Source organism: Diabrotica virgifera, chromosome 6 (genome assembly GCF_917563875.1).
Source record: "Diabrotica virgifera virgifera chromosome 6, PGI_DIABVI_V3a".
NCBI lineage: Eukaryota > Metazoa > Arthropoda > Insecta > Coleoptera > Chrysomelidae > Diabrotica > Diabrotica virgifera.
The window spans coordinates 222,991,589-223,012,609 of NC_065448.1; the positions used below are offsets into that span (position 1 = coordinate 222,991,589).

At 34.2% G+C, this 21,021-nt stretch overlaps 2 protein-coding genes across 2 annotated transcripts in view; both read right to left on the reverse strand.

Moving 5' to 3' along the window:
• Positions 1-1,417: 1,417 nt before the first annotated feature.
• LOC126886741 (DNA-directed RNA polymerase I subunit RPA43) lies at positions 1,418-3,788 on the reverse strand. Its single transcript, XM_050653759.1, has 3 exons — positions 3,472-3,788; positions 1,972-2,307; positions 1,418-1,717 (listed from the first exon to the last, which is right to left on the reverse strand). Exons 1-3 carry the CDS (start codon positions 3,660-3,662, stop codon positions 1,540-1,542), a joined length of 705 nt encoding a protein of 234 aa, XP_050509716.1. The 5' UTR covers positions 3,663-3,788; the 3' UTR covers positions 1,418-1,539.
• Positions 3,789-12,607: 8,819 nt separating this feature from the next.
• LOC126886739 (JNK-interacting protein 1) overlaps positions 12,608-21,021 on the reverse strand; it is a 37,209-nt gene continuing 28,795 nt past the window's right edge. The window contains exons 7-8 of the mRNA XM_050653757.1: positions 15,410-15,585; positions 12,608-12,768 (exon numbers count right to left, since the gene is read on the reverse strand). Coding sequence (XP_050509714.1) covers positions 12,696-12,768; positions 15,410-15,585 — 249 coding nt within the window. The 3' untranslated portion in view covers positions 12,608-12,695. The remainder of the gene's footprint in view (positions 12,769-15,409; positions 15,586-21,021) is intronic.

Genomic DNA, 21,021 nt, shown 5'->3' on the forward strand with positions numbered 1-21,021 from the left:
TTGTTTTTCTGAAGCTATTTCCTTGTGGCATTTTTATGATTAATTATTTATATGGGAAATAAGCCACAATTAAAATGAAAAAAAAAAATAATTTTATTAACGTTTCGACGCCCAAATCGGGTGCCGTTGTCAAAATACAAAATATTACAGTAATATTTTGTATTTTGAAAACGGCACCCGATTTGGGCGTCGAAACGTTAATAAAATTATTTTTTTCATTTTAATTGTGGCTTATTTCCCATATAAATAATTAATTATTTTTAATATATTTACATAAACATTTTGTGGGGGTTTTGTGCCTTTAAACCCCCCAACAGTTTGTGTACGTTCCAATTAAACTATTAATGCGGTAACATTAGTTAAACACAGTGTTTTTAAAACTTTTTTGCCTCTTAGTATTTTTCCGATAAGGCACCTTTTATCGAAATGTGGCTTCTTTTCTAATATGGTTCAAAATATACCTCAAACTGTATTATTATATATTATTATATAATATAATATAATATATATTAACTATATTATTATAAATACATTTTCATATTACCAGGTCTGTATAATCATACAAAACAGTACATATACAAATATGTGGTGGATTTGACAAATATTCAAAATATTTCAATAAAAACTAGCTTTTCGAAAAAGTACTAAGGCAAAAAAGTTTAAGAAATATTGTTGTTAACTAATGGTGCTACAATGATAATTTGAATAGAACGTACACAAAAGTTTGGGGGGGGGTTTAAGGGAACAAAACCCCCATAAAATTTTATATGGGTGCACAAATTTCATTATAATTTTATTTTAAGATGCTCCTGTCATAAGAATGCCACATGTCGGTTTTCAATAAGAAACCACAAATAGTTTTCGATATATTGGAAAAAATCGATTTTTATTTTGTAACTTCAAAGGGCTGTAACTTTTTTTATGAGCACATTTGTACTAAGGTAAGTTAGGTTCAATCGAACTATTTTTGGTCCCAGAATATGTGATTTAATTTATGACCTGTATTTTTGTTACGCCCTGTATATAAGATAGTGATTAGACAGGTGCTCATGTATGGGTGAGAGATATGGACTCTGACCAAAGCAATTGAAAGAAAACTTGTTTCAAGAATTTGTCAATAGCTATCCCTCATATACCTTTTGGAACATGAAACTGATTACCTGTTTTTTACATGAAACTGATTATTTTCTCACATATAGACTGGGGATTTAAACACTTTAAGTTCACCGACACGGCTCATGTGTTCACACTGTTATCAATCAGGTGCTGCTGATACAGCTACCATGTTTATATTTTAACAATATTCCAAATACTGTATAAATAGGCACACTAGACAAATATCTGATATTGTCCCAGAGCTGAAAGTGTTAAAGGAATTTTAAAACAGAATACAAATTAAATAAAAATTATTTACAGGTAAATAGAAAATTAATTATATTAAGAATGTTCTTATTGATCATATACAAAAATTAAATGCAAGAGTGTAGAAAGTAAATCACAGCAAAATGTTTATTTTTCTTATTGTATATAAAACACATACTAATCATCTTCCATTTCTTCAACTTTTTTCTCTTTGGTTTTAGATTTCTTTTTCTTTACTTTTGTTTCTGTTGTTTCATTTGTTTCTGTTTCAGTTGTTTCCGTTTTAGATTTCTTCTTCCTTTTCTTTATTTTTATTTCTGATATTTCATTTGTTTCTGTTTCAGTTGTTTCTGACCTACAACATTTATTTAATAAATGAAAAATATTAGAACACTATTGAAGACATAAATATCTATATAACTTCACAAATACAAGATATATAATATCTGAAGTCTCTTCAAATAGTAAAAAAATGGCAACTCATACCATTTTAATTGAAGTCATTAGAAAATTAACAAGGGAACGAGGACATAGATCTCATTCACCACTACCATCTTTATTTCTTACAAAAAATCAGGCAAAATGTGTCAAAAATAAATTATTACTTACATAAGTCTTCCACGAATATACGGCAAACGTGAGGTAAGATTGATATATATTATCTGAAAAGTAACTGTATCTCCCACCTTCACTGTATTCCCTAATTCTTCTTCATCATCATCACTTGTTAATGGGATTGAGACATTGAATGCTTCATATACAAGAGCTCCAATATGGTCTTTACTTTTTCTTTTCACAACACCTTCCATAATTTTGCCTATTTCAGGTTTGAAAATATAGAAATCAGCTTGCAAGTCGAAGTGGATGTAGTATGAATCATCTTGAATAACTCCACCATCTTTTAGTAGTTTAATGTTTTTGTAGCCAAGCAAAATACCGTTAAATCTAAAAAAATGCACAAAGATAGTAGTTAATAGAATAGAAAACTTAACAAGTAATTGTATAACTAGATAATTTATAGAATCAAGAAATATAAAACATTTTTGAAGATTATTTTCCTAAAACTAAGAACTCCTGACTGTTATTATCATAACAGTATTATTCCATTTTTCTGATGTAATTCCTTCAAAGAGGCAGGCATTATAAAGAATATTTAATTCATCTTCTAGTTTTATCATTCCACATACAAGGCCATCTTCTCCATATGTTTTGTTGTTCTTCATACCTTTTAACACTGATTAAACTTGCTCTTCGGTTATATTTGGAAGTTCCTCTGATCCTTGATTTTGTATTGCTGGGATTTCAACCTCTGGAATTTGAGCATCTCGACTAAATAATGTTATATAATATCGTGTAGTCGCTGAAAAGATGGACTGATCAAGTGAATGGCACCCACTCTTAAACATTCCTCTCCTGATGTCACCACATTTACACTGCTCAACAAAACCGAATTTAGAGCACTGCCTAACGAAATTCACCAGCGGAAGTGCGAAACACAAATAATGACAGTGTAAACAGTTGTTAGAAGGTCTGGCTTCGAACAGCAGTGACCACGTGTCCTTGGATTCCATCTTTTAAGCGACTTGAGTATAGTACTCATTGATGATTTTCAGGATTTTTTGTTTTTCATATATGGAAAGTCCTTGTTTATTTTTTAACTTAAAAATACTCCTCGTTCCTCTCTTCAACTTTCGTTTTAGAACTTCTAGGCTTTTTTAGTGTTACTGTTTCCTAGCAGCTTTTGAAATGATTTTTTTTACATCCCTTAGCTCTGCAATGTTTGTCATGCGCTTATCTTTAATTTATCAGCTTTCTATCTGTACCTATTATCATAGGACATTTTGGTTGGTGGTGTGAGCTATCCAAGGTATTTTCAAGATCCTTCTATAAAGCTAAAGTTCAAAGGCTTTTGATTTGTTCATCAGCATTATGTTGAGCGCCCAGGCCTCCGTTCCATACAACATTATTGACCATATATAGCAATGCAGAAAACTACATCTAAGACATATTAATGCTAGTGTTACAAAATAACCTTTTCATTTTAATTGAAAATGAATGATAAAAATGTAATAAACGTTTGAATTAAAACAATGTTACGACGGTACTTACGTTTTATTGTATTTAGCTATTTTCGCATTCAACAGTCCTTTAACAGAATCATTGAAATTATTTAATTGATGTGGGTATATTGCTAAATGTTGAACTGTTGTATGAACTTCCACTCCAGAGTTTTCCTTCTGTGTAAGCTTTTTCAGTAATTTTGGATTAAAATTAACACGTGCATTAGATAGTTTCACCATCTTGTCCAACGAAAATTAAAATAAATTTAATTTATACACATTTTAAATTTAAAATCCTTAAGTTGTTGAACATAACCTTATTTATTCTTCTGTCCTCTTTTCCGTTCCCGTTAGAAAAAAAAAAGAGAAATGGCTAAACGTCATTCAAAATAGTGTAGAGTGAAGATAGCTCCAAATGAAGGTTCACAGAACGAAATTACACGAAATATTTGTGTTTGACAATGTTGCCATATCCTGAAAATGTATATGATTTATGCTTCAACTATAAATAGAGTAATAGAGAGCTTTTAAAAAGCACATTTTTGTTTTATATATGGATTCTACATTTTTTAAATATATATAAAACACGAAAGAATGCCTATTTGTTTTTTTTTAGATATTAATTGCAGTTAATTATTAGAAAATTTGGCACTTGAACTTTGATAGAGTAGCGGATAAATTTGCCAATAGAGTCAAAAAATAGAATGCCTGGTTGCAACAACAAATCTTAAGCTCCAGCTTAGCCTAGCTAAGCTTATAGATAGGGTTCGTCTATCTTAGCACGGCTTAACTGATAAGTTTAAGATGCAAGATGCAAACCACTTGGTAATCCATTCGCAAGCTGAAAATTGATTTAAGACTCAATAGTGCAACGCGTATGTTTCATAAGCTGACCTTAAGCCAACACTTAAGGCAACGCAGCTTAAGGCTTAAGCTGAGCTTACGAAACATACGCTTTGCACCATTGAGTCTTAGATCAATTTTCAGCTTGCCACAGTGGATTGCATCTTAAACTTCGTCTCAGTTAAGACGTGCTTAGATAAGAATCGAAAAGTATTGTGCGTAGGTATAATGAGACTTAAAGCGGCCCTATCTATAAGTTGAGCTGAGCTAAGTTGGCGCTTAAAGCCGGCCACTCAAGATTCTGCGGTGTAGTTCAACAAGATAGTCGATGATACCAATTATATGCAGTACTGCAGCAGATAGACCAGTCTCTTTGTGGTTAAATTGTAAGATTTTGTTAAATGCACGGTCACACATGATCGAAATTTTTGCCAATATTAGTCGAATTCGACAAAATTGAACGACGCCCGCAGTACCGTGAGTAGCCGGCTTAAGATTTTTTGGTGCAACCAGGCATACAGCAATCATTTTTCTCACTAGTCATGTCATGATGGTTTTTTCCCTGGAAGCCGTCTGTTGTGAACCGGTTATACTGCAGCCACTTGGCTTATTGTACGTCTTCCATTCGTTTATGAAACTTATTCCAGAATTCTGGAACCCTGTACCAGCTTGTACAGGTCTAGTGGGTGAATGCCTTATAAATTTGGAGTCACTTCGATGTCTCTGAAAAGTGTTTGCCGCTTCCGATCCAATGCCTCACAGTCATGCAAAATATGGTTGACAGTTTCAGGTTCTCTGTTACAGAGTCTGCAGCTCAAGTCTCCATGAAACAGCCCCATTTTATGTAGGTGACCCTTTAACTGGCGCATGTCCATTGAGGAAACCTGTTATGACTCTGAGCTGATTCCTGCTTGTTTTCAGCAGTAACTCAGCTCTACTAGCACATGTCCGTCTGATATACATCTTGCCATGTGTTTGACCGGGTACACTCTCCCAGTGTGAGTTGTGTTGGCTTCGGATCCAGGCTTTTTTTCGTTCACGGACGGTGCTTTTTGGCACTCCCACGGCCGGCTCTGGACCCAGGTATTTTGTAGCTGATGCTCTCTTGGCAAGTGCATCAGCTCTTTCATTGCTGTATATGCCCCGATGACCTGGAACCCATACCAGTATAACACTGTTATGTTGTGCCAGTCTATCAAGTTCTTGTCGACATTCCCACACCAGCCTAGAGTTCACATTAGGGCTTATAAGAGCCCCAATGGCTGCTTGGCTATCTGTGCATATGTTAACCCGCTGCAGTTCGAATGCCCTCAGGCTGTTTTCTCTTGCACACTGCAAGATTGCAAAAATCTCTGCCTGAAATACGGAGGTACATTCTCCCAGTGGAATAGAAATGTTGAAATCTCCACCACTACAGAATATTCCTGCGCCCGAACCGTTTGTAGTTTTAGACCTGTCCGTATACTAGGTGCAACCCTGCAGTCTGGGTCGAGAGTTTCCTCTGTCCCATTCGTCTCGTGGGCAAATGTCCACTTGAAAAAGTACTTCAGGCTTGTATCTTGATGTCATATGGTCAGAAATCATCATCCATTCGGCATCATTAGTTTCATTCGTTATTCTACTATGTCCTGATTTAACTGGTACGTTGCTCAGGTTTTCTCGCAGTCTATAATATCCCATTCTCGCCTCACCTCTTATTGTTATATATAAAGGAGGGAGATCCAGTAGTGCCTCCATAGCTGCCGTAGGTGTGCCCCTCATAGCCCCCGTGATCCCGAGACAAGCAAGTCTTTGCACCTTGCTTAATTTGATGATGGCACTTTTTTGCTGCACTTTTGGCCACCATACCACTGATGCATATGTAATTGTGGGGTTTACTACCATGTTATAAGTCTAATGTACCATGTCTGGTCTCAAACCCCACATTTTTCCATGAGTACGTCTGGCTACCATTAACGTAGATACCGCTCTCTTCGTTATTCTTTCTATCTACTCATTCCAAGTAAGTCTTGAGTCTAATATTATCCCGAGATACTTTACTTCACTCACCAGATTTTAATGTATACCATTTAGAATTAGAGGACCCAATTACTCTGAATTCCTTCTTTTAGTAAATTTCATGATTGTGGACGTTAGAGGATTGATGTTAAGCCCTACATTTGAAGTCCATTCTGTAACTACGGTCAGAGCCTGTTGCATTCGATCTCTGACTGTATCATTATATTTTCCGTGGGCTAAGATGACTAGGTCATGTGCATAGCCCAGGACGTGATGCCTATCGTTGTCGAGTCTAGCTATCAGGCCATCCATGACCAGATTCCACAATAGAGGAGATAAGACTCCTCCCTGTGGGCAGCCTCTGGCTACCTGAGCTGACACTGTATCCCCTAGCAACGTAGCATATATCACACGGCTTCTCAGCATGCAGTCTATCCATCTACAGCTAGTTTCGTCTATTCTTTTTAGACGGATCGCCCTTGTGATCGCTTCGTAAGAGGTGTTGTCAAATGCTCCCTCAATATCGAAAAATGCACTCCACATCACCTCTTGGTTTTCTAGAACGTACTCCACTCTCTGTACAAGATGGTGCAGTGCCGTTTCTGTGGAGACTCCCGCTCGATACGCATATTGTCCCTGATGTATTGGACTTTCAACCAATACACCATCCCTGATATGCCTATCGAGCAGTTTTTCTAAGGTCTTCAGTACGAATGACAAGAGACTTAATGGCCGCAGAGACTTGGCCTTTTCCTGTCCGATTTTGCCAGGTTTGGGTATAAAAGCCACCCTTATGCGTATAATGAGAGTTAAAGCGGCCCTATCTATAAGTTGAGCTGAGCTAAGTTGGCGCTTAAAGCCGGCCACTCAAGATACTGCGGTGTCGTTCAACAAGATCGTCGATGATACCAATTATGCAGTACTGCAGCAGATAGACCAGTCTCTTTGTGGTTAAATTGTAAGATTTTGTTGAATGCACGGTCACACATGATCAACATTTTTGTCAATTAGTCGAATTCGACAAAATTGAACGACGCCGCAGTACCGTGAGTAACCGGCTTAAGATTTTTTGGTGCAACCAGGCATAAAGCAATCATTTTTCTCACCAGTCATGTTGAAAAGGTCGGAAAGCGGGCGACTAACGTTAATTGAATACACGAAGTATTCAATCGTGTATTCGTGTATTCAATCAACGCTAATAACTAGAAAATATAGGTACAATGACTGCCAAATATATCGTATCTTCGTTAATAATGAACGTATCATCATCAACCTGTACCCGTTCACTGCTGGATGTAGGCCTCCCTCAGCTCTTTCCATCTGTCTCTGTCTTGTGCGGCTTGCATCCAGTTACTGATAACATAACGTTTTAGCAACCTATATTTCACATTATAGCTCCGTTGACCTTTCCATCTATTTTTATGTCACGTGATAATGTCGCTATTTTTTTCATAAGTTTTGGTTGATTCAGTTGTTTTATTTTTCAGTTCCCTTTTCTGCATCCACTCGGGATGTTCCCTTAGAGCTCGTGAAGATCAAAATCATAGGTCTGAACGTCTTAGAGGTTTATCCCAGTTTTATCTTAGATTTGATGTGATTTGATATGTAGATAGACTCAGAAAGACTCATAGAGTACCCCTAGTTAAGTCATTATGGTGTACACCAAAAATAGTGGAAACTCTACTGATCATGGGAATCGGATACCAAGATCCGGCAGAGAGAGAAAAGCACAAGACTACAAGGCTCACTCGGTCGTAAACCTGCAAAATCCTTGTACAAAAATGCAGAAACCAACAACTTTAAGAGTTGCAACGTGGAATGTGAGAAGTTTGTTCTCTGCAGGAAAACTGGATAATGTTGAACAAGAAATGAATAGACTAAACATCGATGTTTTAGGAATCAGCGATACACAATGGCCAGGATCCGGGAAATGTTCAACACGAAATGATGGCGTATTTTATTACTCCGGAATCGACAACAACACCCATCGGTACGGAGTTGGAATCATCATTTCAAAGAAATGGAAAAATTCTCTGATTACCTGTACTCCTTACTCAGAACGCTTAATATTAATACAAATTAAAGAAAGACATAACTTTATAAATCTTATTCAAGCCTATACACCAACAGCAGATAAAGATGACGATGAAATAGAACAATTCTACAACGACTTAGAAGAAATGCTGAAAGCAATAAAAAAGCAACACATTAACATAATAATGGGCGATCTTAATGCCAAGGTCGGTCAAAGTAAGGTAGGAGAACATGTAGGAAACTATGGACTTGGAAACAGAAACGACAGAGGAGATCGATTGATTCAATTTTGCCAGAGCGAAGACTTCGTAATAACAAACACCCTTCTTAAATTACCTCCTCGGCGATTATATACATGGACATCTCTACAACATACCAAAGAAAAAATAGTGAGAAATCAAATAGACTACATTCTGATAGCAAGGAGGTATCGTAATGCTGTTAAATGTACTAAGACGTACCCAGGAGCTGATATAGGCTCAGATCATAATCCGGTAGTTACTGTGATAGAGGCGAGACCAAAAAAGATAAGGAGACCACAAAGAAAGACACTAGATTTAGTTAAACTTAGAAACAAAAATATAAAACAAGAAACAGGAGAAGAAATAAATGAAAACCTCAGTTCAGTGCAACAAGAAATTAACGATACAGATAACGTTAACCAAAAATTAAAGTACATAAATACAGCTATACAAACAGCAGGAAAGAAACATCTGACAAAAACGACAACAAAGAACAAGGGGTGGATGACACAGGACATACTAGACTTGATGGAACAAAAAATAAATATGAAGAATTACCTAGACAAATACAAAGAAATAAACAAACACATAAAAAAGAGAATAAAAGAAGCCAAAGAGGCGTGGATTAAAGAACAGTGTGAAGAAATGGAAACATATGAGAAAAAGTACGATGCGTTCAATATGCACAAAAAAGTAAAAGAGATAACAGGAAGCATAAAGAAATGCCAAATAGGTAAACTTAAAGACAAAGATGGAAACCTTATTGTAGATCTAGAGAATAAAATAAAAAGATGGACAGAATACCTGAATGAATTATTTGAAGACGATAGAAACAACTTAACTCAGATAATCAATGCAACTGGGCCAGACATATTGAAAGAAGAAGTAGAATACGCAATAAGAAACGCTAAAAATGGAAAAGCAAACGGACCTGATGAAATCCCTACAGAACTGCTGAAGCTTTTGAATGTTCAATCCGTAACCATAATATTGCATATATTCAATACAATATACAGTACTGGTATAATACCACAAGAATGGTTGCTGTCTACGTTTGTCACCATACCGAAGAAAACTAAGGCAGTGCAATGTTCAGATCATCGAACAATCTCCTTGATGAGTCACCTGCTTAAAATATTTCTTAGAGTCATCCACAACCGAATCTATCAAAATCTAGACATCGATATTAACGATACACAGATGGGATTCAGAAAAGGATTAGGTACAAGGGATGCTCTCTTTGCCCTGAACGTTCTAACACAGAGATGCCTAGATGTTAACCAAGAGGTACACGCCTGCTTTATAGACTTTGAAAAGGCCTTTGACAAAGTACGCCACAGTAAACTCAAAGAAATCCTGGAGAGTAAGAACATTGACACCAGAGACATACAAATAATATTAAATCTGTACTGGAATCAGCGAGCTAATATAAAAATAGAAGACCAAACATCGGACGAAATAGAAATACGTAGAGGGGTACGACAGGGTTGTATATTGTCACCGCTCTTGTTTAATATCTACAGCGAACAAATATGCCAAGAAGCTCTCTCATATGCAAACGAAGGGACAATAGTCAATGGAGAAGTTATCAATAACATTCGATATGCTGACGATACTGTGATAATGGCAAGAACAGCGGAAGATCTACAACATCTAGTTGAAAGTATGAATGAGATATGTAATAACTACGGCATAAGGATGAACGTCAAAAAAACCAAATATATGACCTTCAGTAAGAATCCAATAAATGACACTAGTATCACAATAAACAGTACCCAACTTGAAAAAGTAAACGAATACAAATACTTGGGAACCCTTATCAATGAAACAGGTGACCAAAATCACGAGATAAAAAGACGTATTGAAATTGCCAGGTCTACTTTTATAAAAATGAAAAAAATATTTTGTATTTTGTTAAAATGCTATGTATTCAGTACTTTGCTCTACGGTGTTGAGTCATGGACTCTTAAACAGAGGAATATTAAAAATCTTGAAAGCTTTGAGATGTGGTGCTACCGCCGTATACTAAGAATAAGTTGGGTGGATAAAATTACAAATTAAGAAGTAATACGTAGAATAAATAACAAGCCAGAAGTTCTACTGAATATAAAAAAGAGAAAACTTGAATACTTATCCCCTCATAATATGTCCCCTCATAATAATATGTCCCCTCATCAGGCCACCTGATGAGGGGACAAAAGTACACATTCCTACAAAACATAATGCAAGGAAAAATCCAAGGACGAAGAAATCCAGGCCGTAGAAGAATGTCCTGGATGAGAAATTTGAGAGAGTGGTTTGGCTGTACCACTAACGAATTGTTCAAAACAGCAGTAAATAAAATTAGAATCGCCCTAATGATATCCAATCTCCGATAGGAGAGGCACTCAAAGAAGAAGAAGAAGATATGTAGATACGTTCTTATATCTGCTTCTTTTATATTTTGATAGTATTTTGTGCTAATAGGGAGTTATAATCATCGATGTTTGTAGTAAAATCTTTTGTTTAGTTTGCAGCAGTGGCGGATACAGAAAAAACTCAAGGAGGGGGCGCTAAAAATATCTTGAACTACATACCTTTACCTTAAATAAATATTTTCTTCAGCAAAACGTTCTCTCCTATCAGTAGTAGGTGACATCGTCTAATATTGGAATAAAACCAAGTCTTTTCCAATATGTTATAGCATCATTATTATGATCGCAGTTTTCCCGGTGTCTTTGTCTGCCTGTAAGACGAAAACACAGGGAACACTTATCTACACGTCTGACTCTTCCATCCATAACTGCCTTCGCCTCTTCAACAATACGAGTGAAGTGAGGAAGTGACTATCAGCATTATTAGCTCTCATGCCGTCGCGCGTCGTACACTTTGAGCGTCGAATCTAATTTTGTCTTTGCCATCTCGACGTCCAAGCTAGAGCTGACTGGATATGTTATACTCATAATGTCACTCATTGTAAACAGCGTAATAAAAAACTCGCAATTACAGGCAGCTCGAATGAGAATATATTGGCTTTGGCAGCCATTGTTCTATCCCTCCAACACACTGTATTGCTTTAAGAACTTTGCAAACAGTTCCGACATCAGTTGAAAATTTAATAACAACATCAAGTCGCTCAACCTATCTCGTTTGACAATGTGACTGCAAACATAGGCGTAACCAGGGGGTGATTTTGGGGGTTGTAACCCCCTCTCCCATTTTGTTGTACTTTGAGCTCTATATACGCTTAAAACCATTACTATTCCATATCCCCAGAGACCATTCAGTAGTTGTAACCCCCCCTCCCTTTAGGATCATCCTGGTAACACCTCTGACTGCAAGGAGTCTTTTATGTGAGTCTGCAATGTTACGAACCGCTTGTTAGACGTTGTAAAAAACGATACTACTTCTTCAATTCGCTCCGAGCGTTAACAAAGTGTCAAAGCAAAATCGACCGACCTGCTCATGGTGGCGGTTTTTTGAAATTTTATAAGGACGTTTTGTGTATGTTTAAATGAGACATTTAAAAAAATGTCGTGTCACGCTAGTGATATTATGTATTAATATAAACAGAAAATAAAAACGCACTATAAATTCTTCACTTTCCAATATTGATTATCAGTTTGATTTTGTATGCATAACCTCACTATCGCAGTTTATGTCAATAAATATTTATTAACGAAAAAGACAATATTTTGTTGCACTATAAATTACAGTATAAATTAATAACTAATGAATTCTAACAATTGTATTCGGTTATTATCACTACAAAATAAAATATTCAAGTTTAACAAAATAATCCCATAAGACTCAATGTTAAAACGTCCTTACAAAATCTGACAGCGTATCACGTGACTGTACGTAGAGGGGAGACGCACGGAGCCAATAGTACCAAGTGAGTTTCTTACTGTTGCATTTCATGCTGTTGCACAGCATGAAATAAGTTCGTTACACGTTGTTTTACTTATGTAAACGGCGTTAGCTACTTAGTGTTCTTAAGCAGATGTCTTGATGTGGGACAGCAAATCCGCCACTGGTTTGCAGTGAATTTATACGGTTCTTATATCGGTTATAAAAATAATTATTAAATTAAAAGTAGATAGTTTCTTTATTGATGACAGCGTTTTATAGTATATATACATTATTATAGATGAATTTATTTATTGCACTAACACATTTACTCAATGTAAATATCTTCAACTGGATAAGCAGTCTCGATAAACTTCTGGTAGAACCTTTGAAAGGCACGACTAAAAAAGAAAAATATCTTTAGTTATTCAGACAAATTATTAAAAGAATAAACGTAGAATATATACGTAGACCTAGCTAACGCTATAAAAATAATTTTGTTTAATCTTTGAGATTCAATTACTTAATATTTTAGTAAAATGCCATTTAAATGTTTTGTTTGTAGCAGAAGTTCGAAAAGCGAAATATTATCACTTTTCAAGTAAGTCATTTTTGAAATGTAAATTAAATTATACATTACTAAATAAATTATACATTGATTATACTTTATACTGAATACATAATAATTTCAATTAAATATTTGGTTTTTTTATTAAAATCATTTAAATATAAATACCTATTATAACAAACTAGTTTTTTTGTTCATAGATTTCCTTTTGACAAAGACAAAATAAACTCATTATAAAATAAACGAGCACGCCATTTTTGTGGGAAACATACCTTCCACCTCCCATCGATAGGTCTTTATGACACCTGAATATATCAGGCTTGTATAGCTATGGTTGGTACAGTATAAATACCGTTTCACGTCATTATCTACGTCAGAGATCTAAGTTGACATTGTTGCCAAATTACAAAAAAATCCTGAATTCATTTTAAATGAAATACCTATACAATAATTATTGCAGAAGTGAATTATACAACAAAACGCATTAATATTCAATGCAAATAATTAAAAACAATAAATAATAAATGATGGTTTTGCTTGTTTTCGATTCAGAGGGATGCACACCCGCTGGACAGGCTGTTTCTACCATTGCAGGCGTCATCAGCAGCGTTCGTTGGCGTGCACTCCTCTGAATCGAAAAATAGCTGGATCATCAATTTAAAGGGAATCTGAAAGATAATTCAAAATCCCCATTAGGACGCGTTAAAAACAATAAACTATAAAACAATATATAAAATATTCAATGTAGTATGTAAATAATAAAAACAAATCTGAAATGTGAACACCGAAACTGTCAAATAAAGACCGCGTCCCACCATCAAATAATTTGATCAAACTGGTTTGAGCAAACTGAAAGTGACAGTTAGTGACGTCACATCCTGAGTGTTCATTGTGAATAATAATGAAAAATTTTAATTTTAAATAAAGTACAAACAAGTTAGACAACTCAATACAAAAAATTTGATCAAACTAGACTGATAGTGAGAGCACAGATTTTTAGAATTTCAAAAAACTGCAATTGTGACGTCACTTTGACGTACTTCCTCAAGTACGTCAAGTTTGTTCAAACTGTTTGATCAAATTATTTGATGGTGAGACGCGGCCTTAAGTGTTACCAATGTATGCCAACATGTCACCTGCGTTTGATTGCAGTTAAGCGTGATCCGGACAAGTGTGCTTCATAAAAACGTTTTATAATCGACTTATACAAATTAAATGAAACAAGTTATGGTGTATTTCTTTAAGGTTACGTTAATTGAAATCTTCAAACATTATTTCTACTCGTATCCCAGGCAACCAAACGACGTTTTTATAACGTAGATAACACGTCATAAAAATGACCAATTGACGTGTTTCTATGACGTAGTATCGACGTTGAAAATCACGTGTATTTGTCTCATCGATTTGACGTCATAATTGTGACGATTTTAAAACGTCTAAAAAGTGACGTCTTTTATACGTCGGTAATATTCACGTCTTTAATACTTTCAAAAAGTGACCTCTTTCAGGTGTTTCAAAATAGGTAGTATAAAAAATAGGTAACATGAAAGCTATAGGTCTTCGTCTCAGGTGTAGATGAAGATATACTACTATTTGTTTAAGATCGCTTGTGCATTAGAAGTAATCTAACATTGATTCTGCATGATTGTACCAGCCCTCGCATTATAGAATTTTCACTATTTATATAAGTATACCTACTTACTGTGTCAAAACTGAAAAAACATACAAACTAATAAATAATTTATTAACAAATTACTCGATAAAAGTCGATAACACATAATTAGTTCATTAACAGAAAATAAACATAACCTCAAACAGTTGTCAAGAAGAATACTGCATTAAACTAACTCACTGAGCAAAAACGAATACAAATCTCTTAATTAACACGTTTCTTCAACTAAATATCTAAACGAAAAGTCTTATTTTATCACACAAGACACAAACCACGTAAACAATAAATGAGAAATTTCTTATGAAAATTATTTAACGACATTGTTTGGAGTAATACAAACAAGCTCCTCCCAATTTTGTGACGTCAGACTTAAACTGTCTGAAAAGAAAACGTTTTTTAAACGTTACTTTAACGTCATTAATCTTACGTATTTAAAGTCACCTACAAAAGACGTCTATATGACGTAATTTTCAAATACGTGTATATATTCAACCAAAACTGACGTTTTCTCGACGTTATATGACGTCAGTTGGTGGCCTGGGATATATATAAAAATATGTCAAGTGGCTGTAATTCCAGTGTACTTGGTTAATAGATTCTAAGAAGTGACATACTTACGATTTAAATATTTTGTGTTGGTATCATGTGACGTCACTTGCTATCATCCGGATGACGTGCAACGGTAGTTATACTGTACGAACCATATATAGCCACTATGTGAATAGAGATGAAACGACTTCTATTCACAGAGTGTCCATGCCTTATCTAGTCTACTCTTATAATGTCTATGATAATAACTTACCCAACAGCTTCCGCAACAGGCCTAGTTGAATCTGGGCCTCTAAATACATGACAAGCAAACCTTTGTAACGTCGGATGTTTCGTTATAAAACCTAAATAGCGATGGTCTCGGGGATGAAATGCACAAAAAGATACGTTTTTCAAGGAATAAAAATAGTCTATGCAGGGTTCGTTTTGCTAAAAAAACAAAAAAGAATACAATATGTATTATGTAAAGATGACAACATTGTAATAATGGTTAAAAAACCTTATAATGTAATAACCTGTAATATTTTAGCGTGTGTATTCATCATCAATCAGCCAACCGCGTCCACTGCTAGACATAGGCCTCCTTCAGTTCTTTCCAGTGTTCTCTACACTGGGCCGCTTGTAGCCAGTTTCCCGCTACACTTTTTATATCATCCATCCCTCTAGTTGGTGGTCGTCCTCGGCTTCTTTTATAGTTTCTGGTCCTCCATTCCATGATTCGTCTTGTCCATAGTGCATCTTGTGATCTAGCTAAGTGCCCTGCCCAGTTCCACTTAAGCGTCGTAGCTCTTTCGATGAGGTCTTGAACTCTTGATCTTTGCTAGATTTGTTGGTTTGTTATGTGGTCTCGAAGGCTCACGTTCAGCATTGCACGTTCCATGGCTTATTGTGTAACTGTCGAGTTTATTCGAGGATTTTTGAGTCAGTGTTAAAGTCTCTGCTCCATAAGTTTGTACAGCAAAACACATTGGTTATAAACCTTTCACTTGAGACATATGGGAATTGAACATTTTAAAATATAGCTAAGTTTGCAAAAAGCTGCCCAGGTCAGGCATATTCGCCTCTGTATTTAATGTCTTTCATGAGTATTACAATTCGCTAAATGTAATCGACAAATACGAATTTCTAATTTCAGTTTCGTGCTTTTGAATCTTCACTTGCTTTTCTCCTTTTCTCGTAAGCTCGTTTTCCAATCCAACCGCCGGCTAAGAGTTTTGTTTTTTTTTTAAATAATATAGAGTTTATTTATGGCAAAAAAATTGTACAATACAAAAAATATATAAAATATAAATAAACCCAGTTTCTCACAGAAGTTGTGAGCCACATGGACTAGGTACACCTGGTTCCAAAAAAAACTGATATACTACATTCGCTCTCGCGAGATTTTTTTTGAGACATTCGGAATAGGAAACGTACAACACAAAAATTCCTACCTCACACTATTAACTGCTAAAATCAACTCAAATCAACTTAATCTTTCATTAAAAAAAGAAGAATTATTAGAAATAGTGGGAGTGTCTACTAATCTCATAAAATTTTGTGAAGTTTATTTCTACAAAATATTTTTATTTTGTACAATCAATAATTTTCTCATTTGCTATCAATACATTATAATGGTTTAAATAAATAAATATTGATTGGCGTAAGGTTTATGTTATTTTTATGTCTGTTTACTATTAATAATATTGGATATGAGCAGGTGCGTTGGTTTTGCAGTAATTTCCAGTCACTTCTGACAACTGAATTTTTCAAAAAAGAAATTACTAACGTCAGTGTCAAAAAAAATCTCGCGAGAGCGAATGTAGTATACGACTCTTGACGCGTATTTTGTAGAAAATTGAGCAGTGTATTTTGAAGGATAAATACTTAATATTTACATACTGTCAATGTCACTGCCAAATCTTAAAATTTGTCAGATAGCTTATTATGTTCCACGGTTATTAGACTTTATTATTAATCTTTATTATTATTTTCTCCGCAACTGAGGATATCTTATCAACTGTATTGTTTTTAAACAATAGATGATAAAATAAAAATATTGACAGTTCAAAAATGTGAACATTATTGCATTGTGTGTGGCCTAAGTTTGGGCTGAAAACTAAAATGTATTACATTTTTACAAAATTTTGGAATATGTTTAATTACGTAGACCAATTTTAACAGTTGTTTTCAATACAGATTTGAATCATCTACAAATAGTTTCTAATGTCTTTTGATGTCAAATAATTAGGGAAGCTGGAATTCAACAGTTTAGAATTTTACATTGAGTTAATGCAAAATTGTGACGCATGTCAAAATTCTCAATGTATTTTAATTGTATTCATTTTTTTTTCGAATCCTGAGAAAGCTAATAAATATTTTTGAAAAATTTAAACTCAGAATGAAAGACTACATTATTACCGAGGGCTGAAAGTCCCTGAAAACTTCTATAATATTTATTTTAATAAACAGGGCTGAAAATAAAAAAAAGTGTGATATTTAATTTCAAATATTTCATTCAATAGAAACTGCTTGTTTATTCTAAGGGGCTTTCCGCCCTCGGTAATAATGTAATCTTTCATCCTGCGTTTAAATTTTTCTAAAATACTTATTAGTTTTTTCATGAATCAGTTGTTTGTTGTTTGTTTATTTTATTATTTGTCTGTCATAATAAATATAATGTCAGATCAATCAAATACACTGCTCAACATCATGAAATCTTACTAAGAGTCGTATCAGTTTTTTTAGGAACCGGCTGTACAACTTGTACGTGAGGTTTGTATTTTTTTTTGTTTTTTTTTAACACTGTTTTTGATAGAAAAGTACAAATTGTAACACTTTTTACAACAATTTTACAACTTTAAAATACAAATATGGAAACTTTTGACAAATTCAAATTAAAATTAGTAAAAAAAAATGAATGTGTGTGTACTTTGTACGCACCTAAGAAGTTATACTTCTATTATATGATTTCAGCGAAATAAAATACTTTTAACAGTTTATTTTATTTTATTAAATATTAAACTGATTTTAATAGTTATTTACCACTTTCCAAATATCCAAAAATTAAAAAAAAGAGAGCAATTGTCCGCATTTGAACCCGGGACCTCTCGATCCGTAGTCGAATGCTGTACCAATGAGGCTACGAAGGCATTGTTTTGACGGTTTCTCGGACATTATGACAAACCACGATAACAAATAAACAAAGTGAAGTAGGTATTAAATAAAAATGTTTTAATAATACGTATTACCTTACTCCCGAGGAAGACAAATCCAAAGACACAAAAATTATAATAAATATATTTACTAAAAACACTAATATATTTTTTCCACACCTTTTTTGGACTGATACATGTAACTTAGAAGATTTAGCAACGAACAACATACTGTCTCTGTGCGCATGCGCGCAGAATAATAAAAATTCACTCATTGTTGTTCTGAAGCTATTTCCTTGTGGCATTTTTATGATTAATTATTTATATGGGAAATAAGCCACAATTAAAATGAAAAAAAAGGCACCCGATTTGGGCGTCGAAACGTTAATAAAATTATTTTTTTCATTTTAATTGTGGCTTATTTCCCATATAAATAATTAATCAAAAAGTCACTCCCTATCGCGCCTAAAGAAGTATAACTTTAAAAAAGAATTATTTATCTAACATTTCAGTTCCTTACTTTTTTACTTTTTACAACATACAACAATTACAAATTTCAACAATTTTACAACTTTAAAATAGAAATATGGAATCTTTTGACAGATTAAAACTAGTAAAACACAAAATTATTTATCTAACATTTCAGCTCATTACTACCTATTCATTAATTCATGTAATGTATATCTGTTACCATGGATCCACTTTTTTAACTCTTTTTTTTTTTTTAATTCTTTATAATTGTGTATTACTTTAATGGTAGAAGGTAGGTTACTGAAAATTTTTGGTCCCAAAAAATTACCGCAACGTTGGCCGATTGTTTTTCTTTTTTTGGTAATAATGTCGTTAAATTTCTACTTCTGGTTTGGTATGTGTAGTGGGTACAATCCAGAAATGATTTCTCGCTGTGTAAATACAACAAAGATTTGTAGGAGTACAACTGGTTCAGATCTATGAAATGACTGTCTGTAAATAATTATTGGTCCACTGAAGACCTTATACCCCTTCTATACAAGGGCGCCCATATAAAAATTTTTAGGGGGGGGCTAAACGTGAAGATGTTGCACATTACATTTTGTATATTTCGGATGACAATATATACAGTAGACTCTCTCTATAACGAACACGGATATAACGAGGTTTCGCTTATAACGAGGTACATTAGGTGTCCCATGAAATTCCTATTGAACTATAACGCTCTATAACGAGGCATATTTGGTTATAACGAGGAAAATTTAAATCGAAGAATACTTGTCTTTACCTGTTTTTAGCGTTGTAATGGTCATAAATAAATAAATGCCCCAACTACCTGTACATAGAAATGCCCAACATCTGTCTTATTATCGAGGCCAGTGCTATAATAAACTCGGCCACCTGTAATAAACATCTGCCTGTTTATCGACCGATATTGAATACTATAGGAAATTTACAATTTATGGCGGCGAAGTCTCATTGATCACTGTTCAGGTTGACCATCGACACATAATAAACTACGTAAGAGGCATCAAAAGATTTCAATATTATTATTGTTTGATATAACGAGATCCGCTTATAACGAGATAATTAATTCACCATTTCAGTTCTCGTTATAGAGGGAGTCTACTGTAGTTTAAACCACCTAAAAAACCTAGTTTGAACCCTGATGTGAGGAATTATTCATACATTTAAACACTAGACCAAGTTTTTAAATGGAAATATCATGGTTACCACAAAAGTTGAGCCTCTCTTTAAAACCCGTTTGAAAAGAATACAATGCTTGCAAAGCCTTCCCTTCAACTTTGGCGAGCAGACTAACCAAGAGTATGTGTCGAACCAAGTTTTTACTTTAAGATCTTAAAAAGGAGCCCCCTTTATTTTTGCAGATATAGAATCCTTATGAAAAATAAGGCACACATATTCCAAACATTTTTAGAATTGTTGATAGATGGCGCAAATAAATCGCATTTTCCGAATATAGCGCCATCCGTCAACAATTCTAAAAAAGTTCGAATAAATGTTACTTATTTTTTTAGGAGGAAACTCAATCTGCAAGAAAAAACAGGTGTTCCTATTTAAGATTTTAAAGTTAACTCTCACCCCACCTCCAGAGTGTGGAATGAAAAATCCTGTTTGGTGTCATTCTATAGATTTTTGAAAAATATTAAACACGTGTTTTTTAGTTTTATTTGGAAGTACATATATTTCTCGAGATATTAGACCGTTTCTATAATTTTGCTGTGGTATCACGATATACCGTTTTTTCCGATTATAGCGCTATCTAGGTATGCACAATTCGCAAAATGGCTCGAATAAAATTTGGTTATTTTTACAAGGAAAATCCAAATCTGCAACAAAAGTTAGGGGTTCCATTTAAGATTTTAAAGTTACCCCCCGCTCCACACCCAGGGGTTGAAGTGGTGGACTTCTTTAGTGTCATCGCATAGATTTTTGAAAATTATTGAACACGTATTTTTCAGTTTTTCGATCCGATGTTCATTTCGCGAATCATTCGCCGCTACTTTTGGGACACCCTGTATATAACACTCATTCATCATGAAAGATCACCTGTTTTTCATTTAAATAAAATTGTTCTGTTCATCATAATATGCACACTTTAAAAATAATCTACTTACTAAAAAAATACTTTTGCAAACTAAAATTTGACTATGTTCAATAAATTTAAAAAATTATTTTTCAGTATGAATTTTTTCAAAATATAAAATATAATTACTTTATACCAGTTGTTAAAGACAAA